The sequence below is a fragment of the Zea mays genome, chromosome 3 (assembly GCF_902167145.1).
Source record: "Zea mays cultivar B73 chromosome 3, Zm-B73-REFERENCE-NAM-5.0, whole genome shotgun sequence".
Taxonomy (NCBI): domain Eukaryota; kingdom Viridiplantae; phylum Streptophyta; class Magnoliopsida; order Poales; family Poaceae; genus Zea; species Zea mays.
Genome location: NC_050098.1, coordinates 154,090,037 through 154,111,129, shown reverse-complemented (window position 1 = coordinate 154,111,129; position 21,093 = coordinate 154,090,037). Strand labels below are relative to the sequence as shown.

The 21,093-nt window shown below is 47.9% G+C and overlaps 3 protein-coding genes across 3 annotated transcripts; 1 reads left to right on the top strand and 2 right to left on the bottom strand.

Annotated features, from left to right (window-relative positions):
- The first annotated feature begins 8,951 nt into the window (after nucleotides 1-8,951).
- Nucleotides 8,952-9,927, top strand: LOC100277443 (high chlorophyll fluorescence 153). The gene is made up of 2 exons (NM_001151004.2): nucleotides 8,952-9,328; nucleotides 9,545-9,927. Exons 1-2 carry the CDS (start codon nucleotides 9,029-9,031, stop codon nucleotides 9,734-9,736), a joined length of 492 nt encoding a protein of 163 aa, NP_001144476.1. The 5' UTR covers nucleotides 8,952-9,028; the 3' UTR covers nucleotides 9,737-9,927.
- A 452-nt stretch (nucleotides 9,928-10,379) lies between these two features.
- Nucleotides 10,380-11,719, bottom strand: LOC100037765 (glucan endo-1,3-beta-glucosidase homolog 1). The gene is made up of 2 exons (NM_001112264.2): nucleotides 11,580-11,719; nucleotides 10,380-11,489 (listed from the first exon to the last, which is right to left on the bottom strand). The coding sequence occupies exons 1-2, from the start codon at nucleotides 11,653-11,655 to the stop codon at nucleotides 10,561-10,563; spliced, it is 1,005 nt and encodes a 334-aa protein (NP_001105734.2). The 5' UTR covers nucleotides 11,656-11,719; the 3' UTR covers nucleotides 10,380-10,560.
- Nucleotides 11,720-13,643: 1,924 nt separating this feature from the next.
- Nucleotides 13,644-15,563, bottom strand: LOC103650765 (probable inactive purple acid phosphatase 16). Its single transcript, XM_008676338.4, has 3 exons — nucleotides 15,104-15,563; nucleotides 14,336-15,021; nucleotides 13,644-14,250 (listed from the first exon to the last, which is right to left on the bottom strand). The coding sequence occupies exons 1-3, from the start codon at nucleotides 15,360-15,362 to the stop codon at nucleotides 14,020-14,022; spliced, it is 1,176 nt and encodes a 391-aa protein (XP_008674560.1). The 5' UTR covers nucleotides 15,363-15,563; the 3' UTR covers nucleotides 13,644-14,019.
- Between the last annotated feature and the right edge of the window lie 5,530 nt (nucleotides 15,564-21,093).

Genomic DNA, 21,093 nt, shown 5'->3' with positions numbered 1-21,093 from the left:
CGTTCTCCGGCCTCGTGATGTCGCCGAATATTTCGGCGTCGGTTCCTCCACCAGCAAGACTCCCGATGAAGAGGTTCTTCTCCTGGTGCAGTTGGTTCATCGTCGGAGACAAGATTCGATTCCACTCTTCCCCCGATGAAGAGGACGTCGGGGTAGAATGGAGCAGCTGCCGCAATGATCTTCTTTCTGTCCTCCTTTGAGGACGGAGGCACAGAAAGAGCTGCTTGACGACCCTTGGCCTCATTCGCTTCTTTCCTCCTTGTGATCCGTGTTCATTTTTCCGTCGGAGAGGTGGACAGCGGAGTTCTCCGGGTAGACGGACCCTCGACTCCTAGCTTGCTTAATGTGATCTTTTCTCGGAGCGCTGGAGGTTGCGCTTTTCCCTGCTTTGCTCCGATTTTCTCGGAGATCTTTGAGGAAGACTTTTTCTCCGGTAGATCCACGATGTGATGCAGAGTTCCCTCCTCATCCGCTACAGACGAGATAGTTCCAAAGCAGTACACGGACCCAGGACGGAGGATGATCTTGTGCTGGAAGGTGACGGTCATTGAGCTAGCTTGGATTGATGACACCCCCCCTACCTGGCGCGCCAGCTGTCGGTGTTTTGGGTCCGACCGCGCACCCGGGGTTGCCCCTCAAGGTGCTTCTTGGAGTAGGACGGTGTTACCGACTGTAGCTCAATGGTTCGTGCTGGATGCACGAGAAGCAGTGGACAGTTGTGTACAGGTTCGGGCCGCTTTGAGATGCGTAACACCCTACGTCCTGGCGTGAGTACTTTATGTGGTGGGTTACAAGGAGGTTCTCTAGTGTTGGAGACGTAGAGAGCCGGGTGGATGGCTAAGTAATGAGGTAGATGTCTTTGAAGGGGTGCCCCCTATGCCTTATATACTCGGTCGTGGGGCATTACATGTGGATATGATAACAATGTGTGCCTAAGTAATAGTGAACTGACTGAGTCTATCTTCCTATAATTCAGCCGACCCATCCTCGCTCGGTTCCGATGTACGGGGCTTCTGCGCGGGAAGGTCGGGTCACTGTTGTGATCACTGCTCGAATTCGTCGGGCCATCTGGGCTTGCGTCGATTTGATCTTGTGTCGATCCAGTTCACTAGGCGTTCTTTCCCAGGCCCACGAAGGGATGATCTCGCGAATTATTGGGCCACGGGCCTTTCGTGAGGTCTTTTATCCTTCTGGTGGACCCGAGGGATATCTGTCCCTCACAATACCCTGCCTACACTCAGGGTCGGGCCTGACTGTGTGTTGCAACAAGAACATATAATATCATGGTAACTTATATATATAATGTGTGCTATACTGTTATGTGAAAATATTTCATAATCCATTTGTGATCCTGGTCATAAATTTTGTTATTTTAATTTAGTTATTTCACCACTACATTGCAACCATCAGTACCATACAGACTTCTATATATGCAATGATCTGCATGGTCTTGGTGTTCGAGAGCACATCCCACAACTACCGAAAGAAATTCTCTCGTACATCGTCAGTCATCAGGCACGCACCATCATACTCGCTTGCCTTATCTACTATTTCCTCCATCCAAAAAATATAATTTAGGAATCTTAGTGCTACGATGTAGTAGATGTTTTTACTATCGTAGATGTAGATAGAAGCACACATGTGGTTTAACGGTAGCTATTACTTATATTGGTCTGAGAGGTCGTGGGTTCGAATCCCCTTGCACCGGGAGATGAGAATGAGTGTGGGTTGAGCTAGGGGAATGAGAACGAGAATTGGTGTAGGCTTTGCGTGGAGGGAGACGGGAAATGCAGAAAAGGAATGGGAATAAGTAGTTGAGATTCGATGAAATTTAAGATGTTTTAATTATTTAAGAAAGCTAGAATACGTACATCCAGTAACATGTACACAATTATATAATATGCTGCGATATATAGCGATATCTCTATCGCTCTCGTTGCATGTCTTTCAGTTTGACGGCTCGTGATCAATGTGCGATGCATATGCATATGGACGGACGGATGGATGCACTTGCAGCCTCGCAAGGACCAAGGAGGCCAGGCCAGCCAATCCTGCCTGGTGATGCACTGACGTGCGATATGATATGCAGCTGCCAGCTAGCCGCCGTCCCGTCGCACGGATGGGATGGGGGTCATATGCGGGCGCTTGTATTTTTGTAAGCATCCATGGATGGAAGAATCCATGGATGTAGTACACAGGGTACGCCATGCAGGCTGGATTCTCATATCAGAGGCTCAGAGCGATGGACCGACGGCGCTGGCATGCGCGCCCTTGCAGGGCAGCGTTGGGCTTGTTAAGAACTACGTTACCACGGATCACCAGATCCGCTCCCTTCCCTCCCGTCAGAAGTAGAGGCGCAAGAAGATGTAGAGAACCCGTCTCCCTTCCCATAAGCACGACAGAGGAAACACACGAGACACTGGATATAGGGTTGGGCCTCTGGCCTCTTTCTGATCTCTGTATTATGAGGGGGTGTACATGTTCCTTATATAGAGATGTGAGACCTCTCAGGGGCAAAACAGGTATTTGCCCACATAACCCTAACTAGGGTTACTTAACACTCCCCCTTGGGCGAATACCGCGACCAACACATGCCTCGTTAAAACTCCGAAAAACCCAGTGGGAAAAATGTGGAGAAAGAGTGCATGGTGATACAAATTGCATTTGCACTTTGTTGCCTCGTTAAAAACCTCATGTGAGAAACTTCAAGAAAACTCACCGAGGGAAAAAGAGTACAACAACTGTCATCGGGACAGATTTCGATCCTTTGGGATCTAGATTCTATCGAATCTTCTACAAGGGCTAACTTTAGAAATGTGCTCCCCCTGATCCTTGCAAAACAGTATCAATAAGGCAAAACATCTTCTTCTGGAAGTATATGCACATAAAGATTTAGCAAACAGATTGCATATCCTTGCAAGGACTATTTCAGGAACTTTACCTCTACTCACTTCTAGGATATACGAGGTAAGTGCACGTATCAATATAAATAAGCCACTTTGACTGATGGTGTTCGATCGACAAGATCTATATATTTGATAGAAAGTTCCATAAAGGTTCACATATTAATCATCAAGCTCACGCCTTCAGGGCATAGAATATGACATTTATTGTCTCACGGTTGTGATCAATATAAGCATTTGCTCCCCCTGACGATGACATCTGTCAAAGTCGTTATCCCTCATAACTCAAACATATTCTTCAAGATATATGTCTCATTGTTCATCTGGAATAACGAGGATGGATGAGGTTGGTGTGCTATCATTTTCTATCTTACACCACAATTTATACATAGTTGTGCAAAGCAAATAACATGTCCTTCAATAGGACTTAGGGGATAATATAGTTGCAATAGTACATATTCTAAATATGATACATCGCTCGAGGCGTCCATCCATTGCAACATCTATGATGGTGTCACAAAAGTCCATCTAAGATCGTAATCCATTAGGGATTTTTCATCGATCAGATACATCATTATAGTCTGTCATTCTGGCACAATGGGGATATTTTGCCAGTAACACCTAAACCTTATAGGTTTCTGCCATCAGGGATTTAGAGGATACCATAATTCCACATCTAGTGGAAATTACCATGAGTAAAACTCATGGAATGCACATGTGCTTATTCAGTGAACTTCAAGTCCTTTGGTACCTCATCTTATTCCTTTTCGGGTCTGTATGGGTCTTTATCCCTTTATAGAGATTATCAAATTTTGGTGTTCAACATAGACTTTGTTTCTTCTGGATAGGTTCCATCTAGGAACGATAGTCTCAACTACGAGATATTCTCCCTACATAGGAGAGTGTTCATTCATCAGGAATGTATTATTCGGTATAAGATTTATATGTTGCATATTTATAATTCAAAGATATGAGTCCTCCTAGGATCTCATGACGGATCTTCAGAATCCTATTAACTGCATATTTTAATTCATGCCATTTGCCAGATATATTACATAGCGGAACAGTGTTTATTCAACACATACGTGGGATGGGTCTCTCACAAGACCACTTGAACCATCGCATTCACCACACATTATTTCAATAGTGCCCATAAATGTCTGAACTTCAAGCTCGCGACTTTCATTTTGCGATTATTGGTTCAGCCTCGATTGCATTTATTAATGACCCGATAAGAGAGCTTAAAGCACTCATGCCTAGGACTTTGTTTTGGATCCATTTGCAATCTAGAGGGGCAAGATAGGTGTCGACATATTTGTCTCCCACTTTTAATAATGATCTCCGTTATTTCCCAAAACGAAAGATTCTTTGTTCTGTATTCCCAGCACAATGATATTGCGCGCATTGCTAGGAATTTCATCATCAAGATGAACCTCTTCGTGAGGCAAATCACCATCAGGGTGAATTAATCGGAGGAGAGTTATCACAGACCACGTGAATCTGCAATCAGAAACATATGCTTTGACTAAGGCCAATGGATCATATTCGCAGGCGTCCCCGAGAATAGATCAAATGCCAATAATTCAAATGTGGATATGATATTAATCCCGAGTATATCCACATCTACATCAGGTAGAAGCATTCAGACCAATATGGTTACTCCTCAACGATTTCTGGCAAACTCCATATACACAGGAGTACACACCGAACGACATATTCAGTTTGACTTTTGTGCGTTTAATAGAATATTGAGGCATTACACTATATGGGCATTCCTCCCCCTAATGCTGAGATGTTCTAAAAACATACATATAAAATCCCCAACCACAATCATCCAGTTATGGCCAATGTATGCTATTGTGGTGATTTATTTGGGAAATCTTACGCACATTACAGATAGGGGTTTTATGCAGTGAGCTTTGGACTTAGATTAATGTAGTGGCATGAATACTACATATTTGTCCTTCACATGAAGGGTTAGTCTCAACATCCAGCGAGACACGCAACAACAAGTTGCTTCATGGTTACAATTCTGCAAACTTATTGTTATTATTACCAAATGCACAGTCAATCATTAAGATTTAGACTAACATGCACAACACTATTTTATCCATAAGGCTTCTTCAGGGGCTCATGAATACCATTCGTCATTTGGAGCCATTAGTTGACTTCAGATCAACAAGTAAAATGACCATCAAGGTCTAACGCTCACAAAGACATTCACTGGTTGCATTGTGCTTTGAGGCACATAGGAAAATGTGTGTTTATATTGGTAGTAAAGTGCACGACATCAGGCCAATGCTGCCAAGTAGAGATTTTTATATGCAGAGATGTATAGTCCAGCTCGTTTTATTATTGCCCATTGTTTACCCAATTACTCATACCGATCTGAAATTGGGTATCAATTTATGCAACATTTTTTAGGTATTATAATTTTGAGAGAAAATTTATAACAATAGTTAATAATTTGTGATGCTGCCAGCAGGACAAACATTTCTCCTCATATTATATACCAATTTGTTCTATGAAGCATTATTTCGATCTCTTCGTTGTTCGACAAAAAGAGAAGCTTTGGAATAGAACAGACAAGGCCAAGAATTCATTTTATCTGGGAAAATCACCATAGAACTAGCTTTTGATGAAGCAAATGATGATAACTGCTTGGCAAGAACGAAACAATACTGGTATCCGCCTAGGATCCATCTTCAACACCAGATACTACTGCTCTCGTACAAAGAAATCATCAGGAGTAGAGAGGATACAACAGGTCTCTACAAGATCTTCATATTTCTATCACAAATTATCATCACTAGTAGTCTAGTGGTCAAGACATATGTCTCTTCTGGCTCCGAGGACTAAGAATATGTTAATGTCTAATTTAGCTACAAGCTTTGTGGTGATGTGAGATTTCATAGTTATTTGTCTACTCTTCTCACTTCTGGTAGATCGGAGGTAGATAATGGTAAGCATGCCAAAGGGTGGAATTCAGTGTAGTTCGGCTACATAAACCCCAGGTATGTGTCCATTCAGGACCGACCTTTACCATTTAGTTTACAGTGTATACCAAACTTGGCAAAGGACTATCCCGAGTCAATTCAGTGACTATAAGTATTTACAATTCCGAGAGATGTATGCGACACAAGCATAGAGGTTCTAGATAGAACGAGTAAAGTGGTTCGACGGGAACACACTATGGTTTTCACACCAACATAGTGAAAATTTTCTCATAATAACCTCTCGGTATACTCGCAACTTCGTGTTGCTGGCGATTACATGTCCTTTTATCTCATAGTTTGCTTCATGTCATTTAGCGACAAAGAGAGCAATGTGCTAACATCTGGTTGAGCAATATATGGCTGAGATTTATAGTATTAAATTATTTGGTAAGGCCTTTTGCTTACTAATAGAATCCCAATTTGTGATGTCTTCTATGCCAAAAAGGCTTTCATGCATTATATTATATATCTTCGGGTTACTTCGGGTAAAACTTTATGCATGAGGAGAGAGCAAAGAATTAACTTATCTGTGTTTCATTGTATTTCAATTTAATTTTCCCAGATTATTCAAGCACTATAGAGCTTGATATAGTTGTTATGGCCACTTGGCAATATAAATAAATATATGATGCCACACAAAACAATCAAATAAAAGATAGAGTTAAACAACATTGTTTACAAGGGTTGCGCTATGCTGTGACTTTAGGGGCTCGAATAATCCACCACATTCCATGCGAGTACAAGCTCCAGCGTATCTGGCGTCAACGTGTGTGTAGCCATCAAGGCTATGATAACGAATAAGCCTCCGTAACAAGCGCAACAGGCGCAATTGTGGATCGATAGTCGGGTACAGGATAAGTCCACGCAACGTGCGCAACAGGCGTAATTGTGGCTCGCTGATCATGGCGGCCGAACCGTGCCTGCAGGGCATGCAAAAAATACGCGACTCGGTGATGGCGGTCCGGCTCAACGGGAGTGGTCCGACTAAGTGAGAGTGCAACATAGCAATCACATGACGCAGCCAAATTCGTACGACACAAATAACGTGTCGTGTTGCCAGGGCGCAACCAATGCTCGCCAATGCCATAACTCAACCGATTAACAACAAAGTCTGATCGACATGTTTGAGTACCCAAAAGCTCAACATAATATAAATATTTAGAGCGATTTAAATATGCACAATATAGAGTTTACATGCATTTTAATATTTTTCTGCTAATATCTACCAGATAAATAAAAGCAGAAAAATAAACACCAAAATTAATGCATGAGCATAACACATCAGGTGTAAAAGGCAACTTCCTTGTATGTAAGCATGCATTTTTCTAGTAATTATTTACTACAGGAAATAATTAATTAAGGTAGAGACAATTACATAAAGCATGCATACAATTTAAACTTGTATAAATTTAGGAAAAAAAATTATCCATATAAAATATAAGGAAAATTGCGTATAATAAATGGGGGTTTTATTCACCTGTTGGACACATGCACCTTAAACTAGCCTATTTGACCAGATCGGAAATAAGGCATCACGTCCAGTCGTCCATGCGTGCATGCGGACATGCAAGATGGTGGGGCCCATGCGCACGGAAAAGAAATAATTCTCGCCTACGCTTCAATGTACAGAGGAGGAAATGGTCCACGCCATCTCCCATCCGTTGGCTTGCTTCGTGCATGGCCACAAATCGCGCATTGCACAAACATGCAGATTAGACCGTGGAAACAGTCTCATTTTTATCCACCTGCATCGCCAGATCCCAGATAGACGATGATCCAGTCCAATAAACAAATTCGGACGGACCAAGGCACTTTTGCCTGGCCACAGATGCGCCCAGATCGCCGCCTTCCACAGACGCGTGGACTCCGTCACAACCATGCTGGCAAGCCTCCGATACGGGCGTGGCCATGGCGAGGTGTGCCTCCATCACAGGCACAAACTCAGGCGCGATATGGAAGCCGTTGGCCGAGGCCGCAGTCACAAGCACGAGGGCGCACGGGCTGGTGGCCTGCTGTGCGGAGTGAGACAACGCGTGCTGGACGGTGCACACGATGCGCGACCATCAAGACTACCGTCGGATGTTGTTTTCTTCTTGCCGCATTGCCCGTAGTATTTTCACGACGATGCTTTGTTTACCGTCAACAAAAGTAAATCGTCCACCAGAGATTTCATACCACATTTCTTCATCAGCGAACGGAAACGAAGCCTGTCGCGTAGGACAGTTTGGCTAGGCCAAAAGACCTGCCAGCTTGACGAAGAGTTGATGCAGATCTGATCCCGCAGCAACGTCGAGGTAGAGCGTGCTGATAACGTGTTAAGAACTACGTTACCACGGATCACCAGATCCGCTCCCTTCCCTCCCGTCAGAAGTAGAGGCGCAAGAAGATGTAGAGAACCCGTCTCCCTTCCCATAAGCACGACAGAGGAAACACACGAGACACTGGATATAGGGTTGGGCCTCTGGCCTCTTTCTGATCTCTGTATTATGAGGGGGTGTACATGTTCCTTATATAGAGATGTGAGACCCCTCAGGGGCAAAACAGGTATTTGCCCACATAACCTTAACTATGGTTACTTAACAGGGCTCTGGTCGTCCCGTTTTAGTTGCTGCGCTGCCACGCCACGCCATCCAACAGATCGCAGAAAATAAGTACCGCAGCATTCACGCGTCCAGCAGATCACAGATATGGTCGCGCTAAAAGCACATCCACCCAAGTCATCGCCCAGTCTCGCGGTCGCGAGCTCCGGACGTGACATCTTTTTTAATTTTCATAAACACGAAACCGCTGGCAACCCCGCGGCACATATTTTTTATATAATTTTATTTTTATTTTTTTGCTTCGGCAGCCCACCGGATAAGCTGTTTAGCTGGGCTGAATCCTCCCACGCTATGTTGGACTTGGACCGGTGTCTGGCATACGCGGGCCTAGAAAGCCTCTTCATGGCATCCCGTCCAGCCCAATCCGCCGCCTCAATCAGTCCAGGTCCAGGTCCAGGTCACTGAAGCGCGCGCGCGCGCATTGCCAAGTTGCCCAGTGCCTGGTGCTTGCCAACAGCACCACCGCCACCGGATAAGGCTGCCCCGACCGCTGGGAGCCTGCGATTCCGGAGGCTTCGAGGAGCAGGCCATGGCGCGGGGCGGCCACCTCAGTGCGCTCTGCCTGCCACCTCGCCTCGGCGCCACGCCGCCGTGCTGCGGCCGCCCTGCCGCCGTCCGAGCCAGCAGCTGCTGCGCCAGGCCGCTGCCACCAGGCGGCGCGCGGCGGCGGGGTCGGGGCCGGGGCCGCCTCTTGGTGGTGCGCGCCGGCGGGCCGCCCAGCACCAACGCGCTCATCCTCGCCTTCGTGCTCCCGCTCTCCCTCTTCGTCGGCACGCTCGTCACCGCCGCTCGCGTCGCCGACGACCTCGACGACCGATTCCTAAGGGAGGTACGGTAAGAGTACCACTACAACACAGTATGACAGTACCCGCAACACGTGCGCTTCTGCTAGCAGCTGCTTGCGCGCGCTACTCTGCTTGTAGTTGTGTACCTGGGGTTGAATTAAAAAAAATGCACATCTGGTTATCCACAAACTCGACTGAAGCGACGTACAATTTACTGTTAACAACGCTTAGCCAAACGGCGGCTGCCCGTGCATGCGCAGATGGAGATAAACCGGGCGATACTGGAAGAGAACGAGGCGTCCGATGACGACGGCGCCGGTGAGGAAGACGACGACATTAACGAAGCGGATGAGGACGCAGAGGAAGAGCTGCCGCCGGTACCGGTGGAGGAGAAGGAACCCGCCACCGTTGTCGGTCCACGCACCAGGAACAGGCCGAGAAGACGAGTGTAATTAGACGCTCTCTTCTCCGTGTTCATGCTCAGAGACACAGAGAGAGAGTTTAATTATAGCGTGTATGGTTTGAGGAATGAGTTCTCGCTTTTTTTTTGTTTAGTTTGTGGAATATAATAAGTTCATCTATCACTATTTTATTTTTTATAATCTAATAATTAGTAATAATACTAGGGATGAGTCAATTTCAATAAGGGGGTGTTTGTTAGAGGGATTAAAGATTAGTCTCTAGTTTTTAGTCTCATTTAGTCCCTTTTTTGCCAAACACTAGGACTAAAATATAGACTAAAATGATTTAGTCTTTAGTCCTTCACATAGGTGCTAAAAGAGACTAAAAGCTCATAATTATCATGTTGCCCTTACCTTTTTTATAGATAACTAATATTATGAGTATATTCTAAGGGCATTTTAGTCTTTGGACAATGTATTTAATGACTTTAGGATCTATTTAGTCCTTAAAACCAAACATGTAGGGACTAAAGTTTAGTCCTAGGACTAATTGAAACTAAACATGACCTAAATTTGTGGAATAGAACGAGTAACACGTCCTTAGTTTGGCGATTGTCTTGGCTCTCTTGGAAATATGCATGCTCGCAAAGGAGAAAATTAGGAGGAATTGAAAGCATATATAGAAATAATTGTACTTCTTGTTATTGATCTTTAGGAAATAATCGAAGCAGTTGCCTTACATGAATACACTTTGCATTCTACTGCAGGCAGTTTATTTATTCTACTTTCTCCCGTATGTATGTGTATGTATATATCTATGTGTGTGTATTGCCTTATAAATGTCTTGGAATGGACCTCGGCGTCTTGTTTAGGAATTAGGAGAAATTGATGGGGTACGCCGGCGATTTGTCCGGGTTGAAGAGGCCGAAGTGCCTCTCCGACTCGGCTCCCGTCTTCTGGTCCTCGTTGAACATGGCGAAGATGTAGGTCTCGATGGGGCCAGGGCGCTTGGGCGTGCCCTGGCCGACGTGGTTGATGAGGTTCTGGTTGTAGGTCTGCGCGTTGGCCGCGGTGGCGGCGTCGCCCCCGGCGGACGGCCAGCCGCTCTCGGACACGACGACTGGGACGTTGCCGGCGCCGGCGTTCTGGAGCGCGGAGACGAAGGTGTCGACGAGCGCGTCGAAGAGGTTCTGGTACGCGTTGCTGCCGTCCTGCACGACGGTGCCCGGCGAGGTGAAGAGCGCGTAGCTGAGGTCGATCTGGGCCGGGTTGCCGATGTAGGAGAAGTAGGGGTAGACGTTGCACAGCAGCGGGGCGCCGGTGCTCTGCAGGTACTGCGCGATGGGCGCCATGTAGCCCTGCGAGAAGGTGCCCTGCGACGGCGGGAAGCCCTGGGTGACGTCGCTCTGCACCGCCGTGGACACCTTGATGCTGCCGCCCAGGCCGGCGTTGGCCAGCGCCGCGTTGAGGTTCTTCATGGCGGGAAGGATGCTGCCGGTGTCCCCGCCGGAGGCCTCGTTGCCCACGGCGATGTAGCGGAAGCTGACCGACGGGAACGCCTGCACGTTGCTCTGCACCCAGGCGGCCGCCGCGCTCGGGTCGGAGGCCAGCGAGGCGAGGTCCGTGTTGGGCACGTCCATGATGAGCCCGATGCTGGTGCCGCTCAGCGCGTTCAGCGCGTTGGCGTCCGGGAAGTAGATGCGCATCAGGTTGATGCCGTTGGACTGGTACAGCTGCACCACGTCGCTCGCCGGGGGCAGGTTGTCGCCGTTCACGCCGTAGCACACGCCGATGGATTGGACTCCTGTTTAGTAATAAGGACATTAGTGTCAATAATCATGCATGCATGCACGGATTATGGGTGGATGCGCATGCACGTATAGGTATAGTCTACCTGTAGGAATGGCTGCGAATGCTCCGAGAAGCAATGCCAGCGCATGCATGGAAGCGACGACACCCTGCCTCGCCATCTTGGAAGGATCGGCGGTGGTCAGCTCAGCAGTACCAGCGAGATGAGCACTACTAGTGTAACTGATGCCGTTCTACTGCACTCTGCATGCAATTCACCGAGGCATCGCGGCCATATTTATAGCCAGGTAGAGCTGTAGGCAGTGCAGGCCGTTCCAAGGCGGCCACTATCCAGTTGGGCAGGCCACACGATCATAGCCATCCAGCAAGTCCCCGGCCGGTCGTTGACGATGGATCGGTTCTTGTTTTTTCTCCCCCAAGTTTCCACCACTACGTCTACGTACACAGCCATTTTTCTCTAGTTTCTATACTGCACGTACGTAGTTGGGGATTGGGATACAGCTAGTACGCCATGGCCGTATGCGCGAGGATGGCAACGGCGGTCGCGATCCCGGCTGGCCTAACACACAAACACAAACACGCGGCCCGGCGGCGGCCGGGCGCTGCTGAGATAGATGCATGCGCGGCGAGAAGGTCCTCCGCCGATCGCGGCCTGTGGCGCCGGACGCTGCATGAATAGCACGTAGAATACAAAGGCGCGCGTTGGACGGGCTCGTGGAATTCCTGGCCGAGCTGACCGGACCCCTGCCCCGTTTGGTTAGGGGAGGGATGTCTTGCTATTCTTGAGCCTGATGATCAGCGGGCGTCGGCTCGCGCTCCCCGGCCTGCGATTCGTGAGCCTGCTTCGGGGTCGCGATCGCGCGTGGCGGCGTGGGGACGGGGCATGCCAGCTTCCGTCGCAGCCTTCGCTCTGCGTCCCCATCGGCTTCAGAATTTGGAACCCCTCTTCAGATGTTGGAAGATGGAGAATGGGAGATCATCTGGTTGACTGCGCTGCGTGCGTCCTCGCCTACCTTTGTTTCGGCCCAAGACAAGAGGTGTGAGGAGCACGTGCGAGTCAGCCTCGTGAGGGCGGCCAGGTCCATCCGCTGCAATGCAATGTAATGCGGCCCATTCTCTCTCTCTCTCTCAAATTACAGGATGTTTGGTTTTTAGATAATAGCCAGTTGATCGTGCTTTACTACGGTTGCTACTATTAAAATATTTATTTAAATATAATTATTCTTTAATTCTAAATACTAAGATAAATTTCTGGAGCAGGGGTTATGAGTTTAAGTGCTCGTTCTGCATTATTTTTTGCACAATGTGATAGACAAGTAGCCACACGGGTGGGGTCAGATGCTGGGCAGGCGTAGTAGCTGGTTGCACGGACGCTGGGTGTGGGGTACACAGGGCACAGCGCCGAGGCGGGGCGCGTGGGGCAGGCCGCGGAGGGTGAAGACGTGGTAGCACTAGACGTCCACATTAGGTTCTTAATAGAGTAGTATAAAAATATATATTTTTAGTCCCTCTATTTTATTCTATTTTATTTTAGTTACTAAATTATCCAACACGGAAACTTTCCGAAAATATTACTAATTTAGAAACTAAAATAGAATAAAATAGCTGGACTAAAATTAGTCTCTATAAACCGAACACTCTCTATATCATTCCTTTTATACCCATAATCCATTTTCCAACACAATCTTAGGAAATGTCACACTTGTTCCTTCGACTGTGATTTTATAGTGCAACCAATGAGCATCGTGGTACAAGAGCACTAACAGGTAGTGTGACCTACTCTTTGCACTATTACACCAATCATTCAATATAAAATCACCATCGAACTTCTCCTTGACACCACAAAAGGGTCGCTCAAGCTACAAGCATGATGCCCCAACTTTGAACTCTAGGCAGCAGCACCCACTGCGAGCACGAATTAAGGAGCTCCTCGCCGGATGCACTTTTGTTTTGGAAAAATATTTCAGCTATAACTAGAGCGATAATGGATCATGATTCAAATATATTTTTTACATTAAATTATGGTTCTTAAATAATTTTAGTTTAAAATTATATGGCTGTCATTGACTCTTATTCTGAACTAATATATTATGAGCCATTAGATGACCCTAATCGTTTGTAAGTCTATCAATAAAGTTGTACATGTAGCAACACTTTTTTTGACCTGTTTGGCGGAGAGAAATGGCGGCGAAATAGCATTGTGAAGACGAGCCAAAATTTCTACAAAAACAAGTAAATATTTTAGGTCTAGTTTGAGAGTCTAAAATCCATAGAGAATTGAAGGGGCTAAAATTCTTTCTTTATTTAATTTTAATTTTGAATAAAGAGAGAATTTTAGCCGCTCCAAATTTTCTTCGATTTCGTGGCTTTCAAACTAGCCCTTTAAGAAACTACCGGGGGCCATATACTATGTCCTCCGGTGCTCTTATTTTTGGTGTTGTTATATTTATATACGTTGTTTATATATATAAAGAAATATCCTCTATACTGTACATTGTACAAGAGAATCAAGCAGGCAGATGGATTCAGGAGGTTAGTGTAACGTCGCTGTGCCTGGTCCCGTTCTCCATCCGTATCCATGACACGGCCGAGAATGGCTCCTCCGTGACCTCAAGGATCCTCGCTCCTCTGGGCCAGTCACCGTATCCCCCGTACCCCGTGTGCCGTGCGAAGCACAGCCACAGCTCCTGCTCCCGCTCCTCGCCGTCGTAGGGGCAGCACCAGTCCAGCCCGTGGTTGTGCCCAACAAACACCGCCTGTCATCGATCGATCGATCGAGAGAAGACAGTGTCACCGCCAACAATATTCTGATCCAAGCCAAGCACCTGGACAGTGACGCACCTTCACCGACGACCTCTTGGCGAGCGCATCCATCATGCCCCATTCAGCTGCCTGCGGCGCCACTTCCTCCTCGTTGATGGAGCCGACGCAGGGCTTCCTTATCTCAGACTTGGCCTTCGGAGCTACCTTGGCGTACGCCGTGCTCGGTATGTGCCAGAAGATGAGCTCGGGGATCCTTCCATCTGGATTCAGGAACTGAGACTGGGTGTGGAACCACCTGACCTGCGCGCTGGACACCACCTCGGTGTACGACCCGCCGCCCGAGTCGAGGAAGTACATGAGCAGAGCCGGGTCGTGGTCGTGACCGTCGCCGCGGGCCCGCCGTCCCCGCGAGAGCACCTGCAGGACGTAGTTGGAGACGCCGGGCCACAGCTCCCTGGGCCCGCTGGACGAGTAGGACAGCAGCCGGTTCGCGCCGGTCTCCGCCGCCATGAGGTCCGTCCGGGGAGTCCCACGGAAGCCGCACCCTGATCCTGGACCCGGCGGCCAGCGCAGCGGCGGGACGCCGTCGGGGGAGAACCACTCGGGCGGCCACTCGAAGGCCATGTCGTCGTGGTTGCCGAACACCGTCGCCCACGGCACGCCCCGGCCTCGGGCGGCGGAGACGGCGCGGTCCCAGTACAGGCTCGCGTTCGGGACCGGGAGGTTGTTGGCCGTCACCAGGTCGCCGAGGTACACCACCAAGTCTGAGCGAAGATGCGTTCCGTTTCAGTTCTTTCGGAGGAAAAGGGAAAGGGAGGCAGAAGCAGAGCGTGCGCATGCACGCACCTGGGTTCTCGGCGTCGAGGACGGCGGCCATGACGCGGTCGGACGCGGCGTCCTGCGCGGGCCCCCAGTCCGTCCACGCGTCCTCGCCGTAATGCAGGTCCGCGAACAGGGCCACCTTGAACGCTCCTCCTGGCCCGAACCGCAGCGGCGGTCGCCCCTTGGCGGCCGCGTGCTCCGTCGCCGGCCGCAGCGCGGCCACCACGATCGCCAGTGCGGCGGCGAGCAGGGCGGGCCCGGGGCTGCGCCACCACTTGTGCATCGCGGATTTGCTCGACGGCTTGGGCGGCGTGGTCCTGGGAGCGTCGGGCTTGGCGTGTTCTTGGTCTGGTGAAGCCCCACGCTCGGAGTCGGAGGGAGGTGCGGGATAGTACAGTGGGAGCGAGACGTGACGTGACGGCTGGCCCTGGCGTTGGGAGCACGGGCCGTGGAAGACTGGCAGCTCTTAAAAAAAAAAAGCGGCGGCCGTGAAGCTACGCTTTATCATTTATCAAGCATTGAAGCCCGTCGGCAAACAGGGGAATATGCTGCCGTGTGCCTAAGAATATTACTTTGGCTGCACCATGAAAACAATTCCGCTGCTAGCGAACTTATTATTTGAGTCTATAAAATTAGAAAATCAGAAAAAATGAGTCATATAATTTGGTCGTTCCGTGTAAAACCGCCCAAAATTATATTTAATTAATTCGGATGCGGACATGACATATCACGTTATAACATATTAATAAAAGTCTGAAGACCCAAGTAACATAACATATCATCTAAGTGACATAGTATATCATGTTCGAGGACCGACGTGACTCTAAGTCACGTCGACATCTAGTTTGAGCAAACCCGTTTTTGGATGGACCGCCAAGTTTTAGCATTTGTTTTTCTAGTTTTGTGAGTTCGGAGACCTAAATGATACAACGTGTCAAGTTTGAGGAGCGTTACTGTATTTTACTCTAGAGCACATTTAGCCATGCAGTACATGTATGCTTACATAAATACTTTTTCCTTGACCAACTAACAATTTTACATCAGAAGAGTTTGCCTATCAAGTAGAGCATTATAGCATAAACAATGCTGATGTTGGATTTAAATGGACATGGCTCAAATTAATTTATTAAATTACCCAATTTTAAAATTTTATATTATATTTGTCGGGACCATAATTAGGGGTACCTCCAAGACTCCTAAATCTCAGCTGGTAAACCCAATCAGCACAAAGCTGCAAAGGCCTGATGAGTGCGATTAAGTCAAGGCTCAGTCCACTTAAGGGACACGATCTCGCCTCGCCCGAGCCCAGCCTCGGGCAAGGGCAACCGACCCCGGAGGATTCACGTCTCGCCCGAGGGCCCCCTCAAGCAACGGACACACCTTCGGCTCGCCCGAGGCCCAGTCTTCGCCAAGAAGCAACCTTGGCCAAATCGCCACGACGACCGACCGTATCGCAGGAGCATTTAATGCAAAGGTGGCCTGACACCTTATCCTGACGCGCGCCCTTCAGTCGACAGAGCCAAAGTGACCGCAGTCACTTCGCCGCTCTACTGACCGGCCTGACAAGAGGACAGCGCCGCCTGCGCCACTCCGACTGCTGTGCCACTCGACAGAGTGAGGCTGACAGCAGCCAAGTCCGGCCTCGGGCGCCATAGGAAACTCCGCCTCGCCCGACCCAGGGCTCGGACTCGGGCTCGGTCCCGGAAGACGACGAACTCCGCCTCGCCCGACCCAGGGCTCGGACTCGGGCTCGGCCCCGGAAGACGACGAACTCCGCCTCGCCCGACCCAGGGCTCGGACTCGGGCTCGGTCCCGGAAGACGACGAACTCCGCCTCGCCCGACCCAGGGCTCGGACTCGGGCTCGGCCCCGGAAGACGACGAACTCCGCCTCGCCCGACCCAGGGCTCGGACTCGGCCTCGGCCCCGGAAGACGACGAACTCCGCCTCGCCCGACCCAGGGCTTGGACTCGACCTCGGCCTCAGCCGACGGTCTCCGTCTCGCCCGACCCAAGGGCTCGGACTCGACCTCGACCTCGGAAGACAGACTCGACCTCGACCTCGGAGGAGCCTCCGCCTCGCCCAACCCAGGGCTCGGACCGACCACGTCACAGGAGGGGCCATCATTACTGAAAGGGAATTAGGCTTACACCTATTTCTAGGCAACCAACCCGTGCTAAGTTTCCTAAAAGGAAAACTCCTAGTGCATCAAATGATCGTAACATTTCATTCAAAACTTTTGATGCATCATATGTTTTGACTAACAAATCCGGCAAGGTAGTTGCCAAGTTTGTTGGGGGCAAACACAAGGGCTCCAAGACTTGTGTTTGGGTACCCAAAGTTCTTGTTTCTAATGCCAAAGGACCCAAAACTGTTTGGGTACCCAAACTTGTTTTGTAGGTTTATGTATCCGGGGGCTCAAGTTGGATCATCGATAGCGGGTGCACAAACCACATGACTGGGGAGAAGAAAATGTTCTCCTCCTACGAGAAAAACCAAGATCCCCAACGAGCGATCACATTCGGGGATGGAAACCAAGGTTTGGTCAAAGGATTGGGTAAAATTGCTATATCTCCTGACCATTCTATTTCCAATGTTTTTCTTGTAGATTCATTAGATTACAATTTGCTTTCTGTATCTCAATTATGCAAAATGGGTTACAACTGTCTTTTCACTGATATAGGTGTTACTGTCTTTAGAAGAAGTGATGATTCAATAGCATTTAAGGGAGTGTTGGAGGGTCAGCTATACTTGGTAGATTTTGATAGAGCTGAACTCAACACTTGCTTAATTGCTAAGACTAACATGGGTTGGCTCTGGCACCGCCGACTAGCCCATGTTGGGATGAAGAATCTTCATAAGCTTCTAAAGGGAGAGCACATTTTAGGACTAACCAATGTTCATTTTGAGAAAGACAGGGTTTGTAGCGCATGCCAAGCAGGAAAGCAAGTTGGTGCCCATCATCCACACAAGAACATCATGACGACCGACAGGCCGCTTGAACTACTCCACATGGATCTATTCGGCCCGATTGCTTACATGAGCATCGGCGGGAGTAAGTATTGTCTTGTAATAGTGGATGATTATTCTCGCTTCACTTGGGTATTCTTTTTGCAGGAAAAATCTCAAACCCAAGAGACCTTAAAAGGATTCTTGAGACGGGCTCAAAATGAGTTCGGCTTAAGGATCAAGAAAATTAGAAGCGACAACGGGACGGAGTTCAAGAACTCTCAAATTGAAGGCTTCCTTGAGGAGGAGGGCATCAAGCATGAGTTCTCCTCTCCCTACACGCCACAACAAAATGGTGTAGTGGAGAGGAAGAATAGAACTCTATTGGACATGGCAAGAACCATGCTTGATGAGTACAAGACTTCGGATCGGTTTTGGGCCGAGGCGGTCAACACCGCTTGCTACGCCATCAACCGGTTGTATCTACACCGAATCCTCAAGAAGACATCTTATGAACTCCTAACTGGTAAAAAGCCCAACATTTCATATTTTAGAGTCTTTGGTAGCAAATGCTTTATTCTTGTTAAAAGAGGTAGGAAATCTAAATTTGCTCCTAAGACTGTAGAAGGCTTTTTACTAGGATATGATTCAAACACAAGGGCATATAGAGTCTTTAACAAGTCCTCCGGACAAGTTGAAGTTTCTTGTGACGTTGTGTTTGATGAGACTAACGGCTCTCAAGTAGAGCAAGTTGATCTTGATGAGATAGGTATTGAAGAGGCTTCGTGCGTCGCGCTAAGGAACATGTCCATTGGGGATGTGTGTCCTAAGGAATCCGAAGAGCCTCCAAATGCACAAGATCAACCATCCTCCTCCATGCAAGCATCTCCACCGACTCAAAATGAGGATGAAGCTCAAGTTGATGAAGTAGAAGATCAAGCAAATGAGCCACCTCAAGATGACGGCAATGATCAAGGGGGAGATGCAAATGATCAAGACAAGGAGGATGAAGAACAAAGGCCGCCACACCCAAGAGTCCACCAAGCAATCCAATGAGATCACCCCGTCGACACCATCCTCGGCGACATTCATAAGGGGGTAACCACTAGATCTCGTGTTGCACATTTTTGTGAGCATTACTCTTTTGTTTCCTCTATTGAGCCACACAGGGTAGAGGAAGCACTTCAAGATTCGGATTGGGTGGTGGCGATGCAAGAGGAGCTCAACAACTTCACTAGGAATAAGGTATGGCATTTAGTTCCACGGCCTAATCAAAATGTTGTAGGAACCAAATGGGTCTTCCGCAACAAGCAAGACGAGCATGGTGTGGTGACAAGGAACAAAGCTCGACTTGTGGCCAAAGGATACTCCCAAGTCGCAGGTTTGGATTTCGGTGAAACCTATGCACCCGTAGCTAGGCTTGAGTCTATTCGCATATTATTGGCCTATGCTACTTACCATGGCTTTAAGCTTTATCAAATGGACGTGAAAAGTGCCTTCCTCAATGGACCAATCAAGGAAGAGGTCTATGTTGAGCAACCTCCCGGCTTTGAAGATAGTGAGTATCCTAACCATGTGTATAAGCTCTCTAAGGCGCTTTATGGGCTCAAGCAAGCCCCAAGAGCATGGTATGAATGCCTTAGGGATTTTCTTATCACTAATGGCTTCAAAGTTGGAAAAGTCGATCCTACACTCTTCACTAAAACTCTTGAAAATGACTTGTTTGTATGCCAAATTTATGTTGATGATATTATATTTGGGTCTACTAACGAGTCTACATGTGAAGAATTTAGTAGGATCATGACACAAAAATTCGAGATGTCTATGATGGGGGAGTTGAAATATTTCTTAGGATTTCAAGTGAAGCAACTCCAAGAGGGCACCTTCCTAAGCCAAACGAAGTATACTCAAGATATTCTAAGCAAGTTTGGAATGAAGGATGCCAAACCCATCAAGACACCCATGGGAACCAATGGGCATCTCGACCTCGACGAAGGAGGTAAATCCATCGATCAAAAGGTATACCGGTCGATGATAGTTTCTTTACTTTATTTATGTGCATCACGACCGGATATTATGCTTTCCGTATGCATGTGTGCAAGATTCCAAGCCAACCCTAAGGAAGCTCACCTTACGGCCGTAAAACGAATCTTGAGATATTTAGTTTATACTCCTAAGTTTGGGCTTTGGTATCCTAGGGGATCCACTTTTGATTTGATTGGTTATTCGGATGCCGATTGGGCGGGGTGTAAAATCAATAGAAAGAGCACATCGGGGACTTGCCAGTTCTTGGGAAGATCCTTGGTGTCTTGGGCTTCAAAGAAGCAAAATTCCGTAGCTCTTTCTACCGCCGAAGCAGAGTATATTGCCGCAGGACATTGTTGCGCGCAACTACTTTGGATGAGGCAAACCCTTAGGGACTACGGTTACAAATTAACCAAAGTTCCTCTTCTATGTGATAATGAGAGTGCAATCCGCATGGCGGATAATCCCGTTGAGCATAGTCGCACTAAGCACATAGCCATTCGGTATCACTTTTTAAGGGATCACCAACAAAAGGGAGATATCGAGATTTCTTACATTAATACTAAAGATCAATTAGCCGATATCTTTACCAAGCCACTTGATGAACAAACTTTTAACAAACTTAGGCATGAGCTAAATATTCTTGATTCTAGGAACTTCTTTTGTTGATTTGCACACATAGCTAATTTATATATTTTTGATCATGTCTCTTTCATGTGCTATGACTAATGTGTTTTCAAGTGAATTTCAAACCAAGTCATAGGTGTATTGAAAGGGAACTGGAGTCTTCGGCGAAGACAAAAGGCTTCCACTCCGCAACTCATCCTTCGCCGTCGCTCCACGCATCTCTCCGCCTTTTGGGGAGAATCCAAAGCAAAAGGACTCCGTCTTTGGTATAATCTTCACTCATTTACTTATGACCAAAGGGGGAGAGAGTAATTTCAAGGGCTCTAATTATTCCGTTTTTGGCGATTCATGCCAAAGGGGGAGAAAGTATGAGCCCAAAGCAAAAGGACCGCACCACCACCAAATTCTAAAATTT